The sequence below is a fragment of the Dromiciops gliroides genome, chromosome 2 (genome assembly GCF_019393635.1).
Source record: "Dromiciops gliroides isolate mDroGli1 chromosome 2, mDroGli1.pri, whole genome shotgun sequence".
NCBI classification, from domain to species: Eukaryota; Metazoa; Chordata; class Mammalia; order Microbiotheria; family Microbiotheriidae; genus Dromiciops; species Dromiciops gliroides.
This window is the reverse complement of record NC_057862.1, coordinates 385,132,864-385,145,666: the sequence shown is the minus strand read 5'-3', so window position 1 is coordinate 385,145,666 and position 12,803 is coordinate 385,132,864. Positions and strand designations below refer to the sequence as shown.

The following is a 12,803-nucleotide window of genomic DNA, read 5'->3' as shown; positions in this document are numbered from 1 at the left end:
GTCACGTGACCACGCTCCTCCTATGAGGTCTCCTGGGCTGGGCTCTTGATTGTCCCTTCTCGCACCCCGTCCCGAGGCGGTCCCCGGTTGTCAACCAGAGGCGATCATGGCAACCGGCCGGGCCGGAGCGCAGGCGGCTGGAGCTGCTGGGACGGCTACGGCTGCGGGCGGGCGCGGGGCTCAGTGGGGAGGGTGGGGGCTGCCCCTGCGGGGGCCGGGGAAGCAGGGGCAACACTGAAGCGCCATGCAGCGGGCCTGCGGGGATGGGCCCGCGGAGCTGCCGGCCTTGGAGGACCCCGGCGCAGATGGGGAACCCGAGTCCAAGGCCAAGCAGAACGAGCGGCGGCCGGAGCCCGAGTCCGAGCCCGAGCCCTACACTGAGCCCGAGCCCGACACTGAGCCCGAGCCCGACGCTGACCTCGAGCCCGACACTGAACCCGAGCCCGAAGCAGAGCCCAAGCCGGAGTCCGACGCTGCGCCCGAGCCCGAACCCGAGCCCAAGCCCAAGCCCAAGCCCGAGCGCGAGTCCAAAAGGCCCGCGGAGGCCGTGCTCCAGACCCCTGTCTCTTCCTCAGCCCCCTTGACAGTCCACAACCCGGCTGAGCAAGGCGACGTCAGCCTCCAGGAACGCCGCCCCCGCCCCGTCGCCAGGACCAGGACCAAGACTAAAGGCAAGAAGGCCGCCGGACTGCGCGTGCCCGACGAGTCCCGGGGCCGCCGGCCTCTCACTGTCACCGTGGACAGCTCCAAGGCCAGGACCTCTTTGGACGCCCTCAAGATCAGCCTTAGACAGCTCAAGTGGAGGGAGGTGAGCCCCTCCATCCCGCCCCTCTGGCACCTGCCTAGCTGCCCGGGAAGGGGCAAAGTCGTCCCAGGAACCAGCCCTCCCTCCACACACTCAGGCCGACCCTTGGTGCTCCAGAACTCAGGACCACCCTTCAGGGTCATAGACGTTTAAGTTACTCCACCTCCCTGGGCTCTAGTTTCCTTAAGGGATGGGGGAAGGAAGAGGAATTGGAGGAGGTGACCTTTAAGGTTTCTCCTACGCTAAGTTCTTTGTTCTAACATTTTATTTTTAAGTCACTTCCAGCTTTGACATTCTATGTTCTCTCTTCAAACATAATGGCTTTGTTTTTTTTTTTTTTTAATTGGGTTCTTCTAGCCTTGATGTTCTATCTTCTAAGGTCTCCAGTATTAACATGCTATAGTCCTTCTTTAAACTCTTTGTTTTTCTAATTGCTCTCCAGTTCTCATCCAAACTTTCTAAGGACTGTTTTCAACTTTGATGGTTTTATGTTTATACATTTGAGCAGGAAAAAGGAGGTTGGATAAATCTCTAGTCCAACTCACTCATTTTACAGATGAGTAAACTGAGACCCCAGAGTTACTTATGTGGCTTGCCCAATGGGACTTGAATCCAAGTACCAGGCTCTAAAACATTAAACTCCTTTCTTTATGTCATGATGCCTAACTTTCTCACTCTGATATTTTGTTCTATGGTCTCTTTCATTCTGTGGTTTCCAGTTGAAAAAATGATGTGGTCAAATTAAAAACTGCACTTTAAGAAAGACATTGTTATGTATGGTGGTGACAGGTGCATTGGTCTTAGAAATATTTTGTTCTCAAGGAGCTTACAACTTAGTGGACTGTGGTCTTGAAGTCCTCTTCCAGTTCTAATATTCTATGGTTCTAGACCTCCCATGGATGTTCTAGAGAGGAATTAAGTCTTGTGTTGGTGTTAGAAAGTTGTGTTTGTTGATTTCAGAGAAAGTAGTTTTATTGTGGTATAATGGAAAGAGCATTAAATTTGTAAACAGAGAGGATATTTGTTTAAAATTCAGCCCTTTTCCTTCTTACTTTTGACTTTGTAACAAGTCAGTTTCTTCTCTCTGAAGCTCCTCATCTTTAAAATGAAGTGGTAAATCTTTGGTTGACCAAGTGAACTTTAATGTCCTTTTCAGTTCTAAGTCTTATGATCCTATGCACTGGAGGTGTGACAGTCATCAAATTGTACAGTTAAGACTTAAGGTCAGAAATACCATCCAAACTATAAATTACAACTGTGCTCCTTTTATGGAGTTTTATGTTCCTTAAAGGTGCTGCCTGCCAGAGTATGGGGCTAACAAAACAAGTAATTTTATGTGGAGTAAGACATATTCTCCGACCTGACCAATGTGGCACAGCTACTAGGTCTCAAAGTATGGTTGTAATTTGTTTTGCTTGACCATCTATAATCATAACAAGGGCTTTTCCACTTTTTTTTTTTCAAGGAGGGAAGGGTGAGAGAAAGGGTAGGAGATAGGATAGATAAAGAAAGAAAGAAAGAAACAAGATAATTGAAGCATTTTTAAAGAAAAAATGATGGGGCAGCTAGGTGATGCAGTGCATAGAGCACTGGCCCTGGAGTCAGGGGAACTTGAGTTCAAATCAGGCCTCAGACACTTGACACTTACTGGCTGTGTGATCCTGGGCAAGTCACTTAACCCCAGTTGCCTCACCCCTCCCCCCGCAAAAAAGAGAAAAAAATGAACAGAAGAGAACAGAAGGAATACCAAAATAAGGACAGTTATAATTTGAAAATCATATTTTAATTTGTTACATGATTAAAAATAAAAGCAAACTATACATAATAGAAATTCACAGTTTCATGTACAATCCTCTTTTTCTGTTCTATTATGTATATGGAAGCATTCATTTTATTTAGTGTTACCTAAGTTCTGAATAACAAAAACATGTAATTTGAAATAGCTAAATAATTTGAAATAGTTAAATCTAATGCCAAGTTTATTTAGAGGAACAACCAGAGTTCTAGGTATATGTGATTGAACTTGGGAAGCCTGACACTGTATTTGTAAGCTCATCTTCCTTTTCCCATTCTTCTCTTTCACAAGAGAGCTAGGCTAACTCAATAATTCCATTTTAGATAATATCCATCAACCACTGGGATCTGATTCAACTCTTTCCTTCACACTTATTGCTATTTTACTTTCACTGCATAATAGAAAATAGTTAACAGCAGGAACATATAAGTAAGTTCAGTGAATGGAAAAATTGCAAATTAGTGAAACAATGTCAAAATTCAAACCATTGTATTTGCAAAATGAAGAGATGTAATCTTCTTTTCCCTTCCTCTTTCTTTCCCTCTTCCTCTCTTTTTTGGGTGACATGTCAGAGTATGGGACCTGGGAACTGGACTGTAGTGGTTTTACCTGAGTATTCATTGGGAAGGCTCATATGTAGCCAGTATTTATTGAAAAGTTTCTAGTTTTTGAAAAGTAAAATTTAAAACTTTGTTGGTAGTTAATATGACCTCCATATAGTCACATATAACCTAAATTTTCTACTTAAATAGAAAGAAGAAAAGGGAACAGTATGAGGGAAAAGGAAAGGGAAAATATTGAACAAACAATGTTGGCACTCCAAACCCCTCCTTTTACAGATGAGGTAACTGAAGCTTGGGCAAGGGAAGTTACTTAGCAAAAGCCAGAATCAGTAGTTATTGGAGCCAGCTTAGTACCTTTAAGCCCAAATCAGTCATTTAATTCAATTCAACAAATGTTGAATTGCGGGATTACAAAAAGTGGAAAAAAAAAACCCTGAATAATTATTGACCTCAAAAAGCTTGTATTCTTCTGTAGAGATAAAAAGAATGATTTTGGCTAGGAAAACTTAAAACAAATGCCAATGCTCTCTTGTTGAATAAGAGAACATTTGGTTCTAGCTGACTTTTTAGTCATGTCTTGCTAGCCATGATTTAGAGTTGTTTACTGATTTTATTAGTCATGTAGCTTAACCTTCTATGGCTTTTAGTGAATTTGACATAATATACTCACTATTTTTAAAAAAGCTTTATGACTTAACACTTATTTACATCCTCCTTATACTTCATTATCCACTTCAGTAGATATGTTATAATGCCAATCATTTACTGAAGTTCTTTATGTTTATTTATTTAGTCATAAAAGTATTTTATTATTTTCTAGTTACATGTAAAGATAGTTTTCAAAATTCATCTTTGTAATATTTCTAGTTCCAAATTTTTCTCCCTCCCCCTTTCCCAAGACAGCAAACAATCTGATATAGGTTATATATGTACAATCACATTAAACATATTTCTGCATTAGAAGTTCTTTTTTAAAATTTTCTTTTCTTTTCTTTTCTTTTTTCTTTTTGCAGGGCAATGAGGGTTAAGTGACTTGCCCAGGGTCACACAGCTAGTTAAGTGTCAAGTGTCTGAGGCTGGATTTGAACTCAGGTCCTCCTGAATCCAAGGCCAGTGCTTTACCCACTGCGCCATCTAGCTGCCCCCCTTTTAAAAAAAATTTTAAACTTTTTTTTAGAAGTTCTTTATATGTTAAACATGACTTGCCCTTAAAATCACAATAACCACTATAGTTTTGAACGATGATATTTGTGCAACAGCTTTGTCATCTCTACTAATTTCCTAGGCAGTTTAAAAATACTTTAGTATTTTGATCTGAATATATATGCTCCCTTCCTATCCTCCAAACCTTGCTTGAATAAAATCTATTCAGTTCTTTTTCAGTGTATACCTACACGATTTTAACTTTCAAAGAAATGTCATTTTAGTTGATGAAGACTAAATTTGAAGTTGGCCTATCTTTATATACTGAAGTTAAGTCCACGTAGTACCTCCAAATCATCAGTCATTAAACATTTATTAAGCATCTACAGTGAACCAGGTACTGGGCTAAATGCTGGGGATACACAAAAGAGACAAGAGGCAGTTGGTGCCCTCAAGCAGTCTAATAGGGGAGACAACAATCAAACAAATATGTAGAAACAAACTATATACAGGATAAATAGGGGATAACGAGTAAAGTGAAGGTACTAGAACTAAGAGGGGTTTGGAAAGAGACTTCTTGTAGAGGTTGGATTTTAGTTAGGATTTGAAGGAAAGCAGGGATCAGAGTTGTAGAGGGAGAGCATTTCAGGCTTGGGGGCAGCCAGAGAAAATGCCTGGAGCTAAGAAATGGAGTATGTTATTCAAGGAATAGCCAGGATTCCAGTGTTATCAGATCAAAGAGCAAGGTGTAAGAAAACTGGAAAGGTAGGAGGGGACTACATTATAAAGAGCTTTGACATCAAATAGCAGATTTTAAAATTTGATTTTGAAAATGTTAGGGAACCACTGGAGTTTATGGACACAATCAGACCTGTATTTTAGGAAAATCACTTTGGTGACTGAATGAAGGATAGATTGGAGTTGGAAGAGACTTGAGGCAGGCAAAAATCCTTCCCCCCCCAAGGTATTACAATAATCCAAACATGAGCTGATGAGGGTCTGCACTAGAGTGGTGGCATATTCAAGAAATGTCGAAAAGGTAAAATTGATGGCCCTTAGCAACAGATTGGAATTTGGCTGGGGGTGGGGCGGGGGAGAATAGGGAGATGGGGGGGGGATAGAGGAGTAATAAATGACACCTAGATTGAGAGTGTAAGGGACTGGGAGAATAGTGTTTCTCTCTACAATGATTCTAATGATAAATTAGATACTTTAAAAAATTTTATAGGGGCAGCTAGGTGGCGCAGTGGATAGAGCACTGGCCCTGGATTCAGAAGGACCTGAGTTCAAATCTGCCCTCAGACACTTAACACTTACTAGCTGTGTGACCCTGGGCAAGTCACTTAACCCCAATTGCCTCACCAAAAAAATAAAACAAAACAAAACAAAAAAAAACCCCAAATAAACTTAGTATAAAAAAATTTTTATAGCATATATATATATATATATATATATATATTATATATATATATATATATATATATATATATATATATATATATATACTAGAGCTTCTCTGAAAAGGAATGGACATCATATGCCATAATTATGCAATAGGGGCAGCTAGATGGCACAGTGGATAGAGCACCAGCCCTGGAGTCAGGAGTATCTGAGTTCAAATCCGGCCTCAGACACTTAACACTTACTAGCTGTGTGACCCTGGGGCAAGTCACTTAACCCCAATTGCTTCACTAAAAAAAACAGAACAAAAAAACAACCCATAATTATGCAATAGAGTATTCTGATTCTGACTGATCAACAAGATGTAGGATATAAAAGTATATTACTGGATTTCTGATTTAAGAGCTGTTATTAGATGGTCATTATGTTGATGTGTTTTCTTTGAGTGTACTTATTTCTTACAAGGGAGGATTTTATATTGGGGAAGTGATTAGAAGTGACAGTGATATTGCAAAAAAGAAAAGTGAATCAATAAAACAATTTTTTTAAAAAGGCTATTATCGCAGAATAAAGACATTTTGAAAGGGAACTCAACATTGCATACGTTTCTTCTAACAGGACAAGTAACCATTATTGTTTATCTACTCTTATTTTTAGAAATGAAGTGAAGTTGCATACTGTCTAGTCTCTTCAACATGTGTATCTAAGATCATCGGATTTAGAACTGGAAACGATCTTAGAGTTCATTTGGTCCAGCCTTCTTTATTTTGTAGGCAGATGCTGAAACCATAGAGATAAAGTTTTTTTTATCTCTAAGTCACTCAGGTAACATATTTAGGATTTGAACACAAGTCTCTTTGTCTTCAAATCAGCCTTCTTTCCATTACACTGCATATTTATTTCAATACTTAAATACTCTATGATTTTCTCTGCGTGGACATTACAGTTCACTGACATGAATTGTGATCCTCTACCATCTTTTTGTGAGTTATGGACAAAAAATTCAATGTTCTGCAGCCGAACTTTGTCAATGGGTCTCTCTGAATTTAGGGTGGTGCACAGATGACAGACATAGGCTGTTTGCAGGCCAGTATTTGAAGACTTTCCAGCTTTAGTGGGACCTGTCAAAGCTTGCATTCCATTTTCTTAGACTTCTAGAATTCTGGGTCAACTATATAACATTATGAGGCATCAGAGGAAGATTTTGATGGAAGTGTAATAACAACTACATGGACATATAACTGTGGTGACATAAATAAGAATTGCACATGTCCAAGAAGAAGAGACATCTACATCTCTGATGTAAAAGTTTTTTTCCATATCACTTTATTCTCTTAGGCCTCAGAGTTTATAGGATCAGTAGAAGTTGCAAGGAAGTAAATTTTGGCTTAATATAAGAAAGAATTTATATTGTTAAAGGCTGTTGAATAGAACACCTCAGAAGGCATTGAGTATCACATCACTAGAGGTCTTCACATTCTTGCTGCTTTTTGGGTAGATGCTAGATGGGATTCAGGCTTCAGGTAGATTGGATGAACTCTGAAATAATTTCAGTTTCTGAGATCCTTTGAATTTATAAATTAAGAATTTGGTTTAGGGGCAGCTAGGTAGCTCAGTGGATAAAGCACTGGCCCTGGATTCAGGAGTGCCTGAGTTTAAATCCGGCCTCAGACATTTGACACTTACTAGTCGTGTGACTCTGGGCAAGTCACTTAACCCCCACTGCCTTGCAAAAAAAAAAAAATTTGGTTTAATGTTTATAAGGATCCATTGTAAACAATGGAACATTTTTATGATTTGGCATTTTAATTACCTTGTGGAACTTTTGTTCCATTTCACCTAGGGATTCTCTTGCTGACTGAACAATGACCATTACTAATAATAATTAATACTGCTAATATTATATATTATAATAATATAATCATTACTATAATGATAATAATAATCATTACTAATGTGATCTGAATGGGTTGTAACTTCTTCTTCTTCTTTTTTTTGCAAGGCAACGAGGGTTAAGTGACTTGCCCAGGGTCACACAGCTAGTAAGTGTCAAGCATCTGAGGCTAGATTTGAACTCAGGTCCTCCTGAATCCAGGGCTAGTGTTTTATCCACTGCACCACCTAGCTGCCCCCTGGGTTGTAACTTCTAATGCAACTAATAGGTATACTCATATCTTTTGACTAGTGATATACGTTGCATATCCCTTATCACTTTATATGCAGTCTTTCTCCTTTCCCCTTTCTTGCAAAAGGCAGGTAAATAAAAAATAATTCACATTTAAAAAGAGCATGTTAAAGGTTTACAAAAAAAAACCCTTTTCTTCACAAACCTGGGAAGTAGATCATGCTAGTAGGATTTTTGTCTTTAAAATGACAAGGAAACAAGGCTAGGCAAGGTAGAAGGATTTTCTAATGGTCATACTATTAGTGTTAGACTCTAATCTGATCTTCGGACTTTCAGCCAAAGTACCACTCTAGGGTGAATGTCTGTGCCACTTTTTGTCTTTATCAAATTATGTCTACCTTTTATTTTTGGTGCCACTTTAACCCTTTAGAACATAAAAAATATATTTCTAGATGCATAAAATGTGTTCGAAGAGACTTCAGAGATTATCTTGTTAAACTTATACTTGAACTACTACTTTCTAAACTCTAAAGTGGTCCTTCAGCCTCCGCTTAAAGATCTCCATATAGTCATAGTGTGATGGCTGGAATGATCAGATTATTGCGATGGTTAGTTAATGCCACATTTCTTATGTTCATTGCTATTTTTCCTAATAATTTTGGCAGTGGGGGGCAGCTAGGTGGTGCAGTGGATAAAGCACCGGTCCAGGATTCAGGAGGACCTGAGTTCAAATCCTGATTTAGACACTTGACTTTTACTAGCTGTGTGACCCTGGGCAAGTCACTTAACCCTCATTGCCCCACCAAAAAAAAAAATGGCAGTGGCAGTGAGAACCAATGGAGTAAGGGATTTTGTTCTCAAGATATTATTATAGTCATGTTTGTCATTCCTGAATCATAGAATCTAAGGAATGAAAGAGATATCACAATCATTTAGTACAACCATTACTTAAAGCATTGGTAATTTCTAGAGCATTCTGGTCATTCAGCCTCTACTTAAATGCATCCAGGGCTGAGGAACCCTGAAAGTAGCCTATTTCCATTTTTATTTTTGTTACATTTAGAAATGTTATAACGATCTTCCTTTCATTGTCCTAAAATGTACTGAAATGTGAAATATGCTACGCCAACTGTTCTTAGTTCTGTCCTCTGGGGCCAAGCAGAACAAGTCTAATCCCTCATCCCTTTTCCACATGCCAGACCTTCAGGCATTTGAGGATTCTGATCTTGTTTCCCCTAAGTCTTATGTTTTCCAGAATACAGATTTCAGTTGCATTTGGCAAGTAGCTGGATCAATTGAAGGCAGCATTTATTTGTATTTTTAAGTCATTAGTGCAGGAGCTTGCTTTGAATCTAGGTGCTTATTGTCATAAACTTAAAAGGGCTGCCGTGGAAAGTAGAACAAATATAATTTCTTTAAAAGACTCTTAACTCTACCAGACAATGATTCTTCTGATGCAATTCCTATCACTAAGCTATATCTGATTATAAATACTAACCAGAATTTAACTTCATAGATTCATATTTGTTCATTGATGATCAATTTAACACTTTAGCATAGGAATAAGATATTTTTAATTTTTCTCTGTTTTTAACTATGCAATGCTTGCTGGATCTCTAACCTGAGGGAATTTAAGGCCAAGTGTTTGTGGCACTGCTAAGGTTTTTCTCAAGCATGAATTATCTACTTCTCAGAGAATTGTGATGCATTGGGAATAACCCTGGAAAGAGTGGTCAGGAAAATCTTGGTTCCAGTTCCAGTTCTGCCATTACTTATCTTTGTAAAATGGGACTAGTCAGGGCAGTTAGGTGGTACAGTGGAAAGAGCACCGGCCCTGGCCTCAGACACTTGACACTTACTAGCTGTGTGACCCTAGGCAAGTCACTTAACCCCAATTGCCTCACCAAAAAACAAAAACCCAAACCAAAATGGGACTAGTCATTTTTCCTTTCTGGGCCTCAGCATCATCATCCATCTACAAAATGAGGGAATTGGTCCAGATTATTTCAAGGTTGAACATTTTATGACTCTACACTAATATTTTCTAACTCTCTTCTACTCTATTCAAATCTATTCTAACATTTTATGTTCTCAGTCCCTTCTAGTTTTTTTTATATTTAAACACTGTGTTTATAATACTTCTTTCAGCTCTGACAGTCTGTGTTCTGAGGCCCTTATCTCTCTAGAACTCGGATTCTCCTACTGAATTTATAACTGAAAGAACATATGATTTATTGTTTAGTTGGTTGTGGAGACCTTCCTAAGTGCTCTGTTTTCTGTCCACCTTGATAAAGATAGCTTTCCTTATAGGGAAATGAAGCGTTCTTCCAGGAAGCAAACTTGTTTTCTCTGGCTAAAGCAACCCTGTCTCTGAAATATAGAACATAGTGTTTATAGACTATGAAAAGCCTTATGTTTTGGCAAGGGTTAGTTTCCATCAATAACATTTCCCTTCACCAGAGGACTTGTTACTTTGTAAATCAGTCCCAAATGCTGTTTCAAGCAGTTTATGAAAATCTGATTAGTCTTTTTGTATCTCAATTACATTTTCTTGGAGATGATTGCATTATATACATCAGGGCTTTTCAGGTAGTTTTTAGATATTCTCTTTCAGTGGTGTAGCCAAATTGTGCATCCTTTTTGGTCCTGCGTCATTTTCCATGGGGGAAAAAGGATATAGCCTAGGGAACAGGGGAGGAGGGAAATGGTCCCTGAAGTATAATGGTGTGGCATATCCAAGCTGGTCACCAAGAGGTATTGTTCTGAGAGCTTATGCAATAGTATTTCGGCAAAGTAAATAGAAATATTTCTAGAAAGCACAATAAATCATACAATTTAGATCCAGAAAGGAACTTGGAGACCACCTGGCTCAACTTCCACATTTTAACTTGACAAGGGACTTAATTTCTGTGTCAGTTTCCTCAACTGTAAAATGGAGATAATAATAGCACCTATTTCATAGAATCATTGTGTGGATCAAATGAGTAGTATTTGCAAAAAGTGCTTAGCATAGTACTTGGCACATAGGAGGCAGTGTTCCCTTCCATCCATCCCCCCTTTACACAAATGAGAAAAGCGAGGCCTGGAGGAGTGAAGTGATTTGCCCATGGTCACAGAGTCAGGATTTCAGCTTGGGGTACTCTGGTGATAAAACTAGCAATGTTTCTGTTATATCATGTTGCCAAGAACCCATAATGAATTGGGTTTTTTTTTTTTTTTTTTTTTTTAGGCAATGGGGGTTAAGTGACTTGCCCACGGTCACACAGCTAGTAAGTGTCAAGTGTCTGAGGCCAGATTTGAACTCAGGTACTCCTGAATCCAGGGCTGGTGCTTTAACCACTGTGCCATCTAGCTGCCCCGAGTTGTTGTTTTTTTTAACAAGGCAATTGGGGTTAAGTGACTTGCCAAGGGTCACACAGCTAGTAAGTGTTAAGTGTCTGAGGCCGGATTTGAACTCAGGTCCTCCTGAATCCAGGGCTGGTGCTCTATCCACTGCGCCACCTAGCTGCCCCCCATAATGAGTTTTTTGTTGTTGTTTTTTTGTTGTTTTGTTTTTGTTTTTGTTTTGCAGGGCAATGGGGGTTAAGTGACTTGCCCAGGGTCACACAGCTAGTAAGTGTCAAGTGTCTGAGGCCGGATTTGAACTCAGGTACTCCTGAATCCAGGGCTGGTGCTTTATCCACTACACCACCTAGCTGCCCCCCATAATGAGTTTTTAAAAGGGCTTTTAAGCCCTTGCAGTTAGCTCTTTTAGTGTTTTGGTATTAACTAATAGTAAGTAGCTTTCACAACTAAATTTAAAAAAAATAATTTTGGGTTTCAATTTTTATCACTCTTTCCCTCTCTCCCCATCCCCTCCCTGAGGTGGCAAACAATCAAATATGGGTTATACACTTAAAAAAAAAAGGGGGCAGCTAGATGGTGCAGTGGATAGGGCACCAGCCCTGGATTCAGGAGTACCTGAGTTCAAATCTGGCCTCAGACACTTAACACTTACTAGCTGTGTGACCCTAGGCAAGTCACTTAACCCCAATTGCCTCACTAAAAAAAAAAATATGGGTTATACATGTACGATTATGTAAAACATCACCATATTTGTCATTTTGTACAGGAAAACTTGATTAAAAGGAAAAAAAATGAAAGAAAGTGAAAAATAGCATGCTTCAGTCTGTTCCATCAATATCAGTTGTTTCTCTGGAGGTGGATAGTATGTTTCATCTATAGTTCTTTGGGATTGTCTTGGATCATTGTATAGTTGAGAATAGTTAAGTCATTCACAGTACTTCATCAAACAATATTGCTGTCTCCGTGCACAATGTTCTGTTGGTTCTACTTACTTCACCATATTTCATATATGTCTTTCCAGCCTTTTCTGAAGTCATCCTGAAGAGTTGGATTTTTAGACTTAACCCTTTATAGGCCAGCTGTACTCTGAACTAAGGTCAGAGACAAAGAATCATGATTTTAAGGAGGTACAAAATCAATTAATTACAAATAGGATCAATAAGAATTATACAGGATCACTCTTAATTTCAAACCTATTGCTAAATAGGAAAGCGGAGAATCATCTGTGGTAGAGTGGCAAAGGGGGTGGTGGAATGGAAGGAGGAAAGTGAATAAGTATTTATTAAGTGCCCACTATCTGCCAGATACCATGCTAAGCACTTTATAAATACTATTTTATTTAAATTTTATCAGACATGTCAATCTCAGGTGCTATTGTTATCTCCATTGTATAGAAAAAGAAACAGAAGCAGACAGAGATTGTGACTTGCTCAGAATCACACGGTTAGAAAGTATTGCTTGAGGCTGGATTTGAACTCAAGTTTTCTTAATTAGACCAAGGGCTCTAATCCTAGCTGCAACTAGAATCACATACTCAGAAGGGACCTCAGAGGCCATCTAGTTTAACCTGTACCCCCTAAAGATCCTCCTCTGCGATATGATTGACAAGGGGGCATTTATCCTTTG

General features: G+C 39.2%; 1 protein-coding gene across 3 annotated transcripts in view; it reads left to right on the top strand.

Moving 5' to 3' along the window:
* Positions 1–213: 213 nt before the first annotated feature.
* Positions 214–12,803, top strand: part of TTLL11 (tubulin tyrosine ligase like 11) — a 266,874-nt gene continuing 254,284 nt past the window's right edge. For all 3 annotated transcript variants that reach the window (XM_043982074.1, XM_043982076.1, XM_043982075.1), the window contains exon 1: positions 214–808. In XM_043982074.1, coding sequence (XP_043838009.1) covers positions 245–808 — 564 coding nt within the window. In that variant the 5' untranslated portion in view covers positions 214–244. The remainder of the gene's footprint in view (positions 809–12,803) is intronic.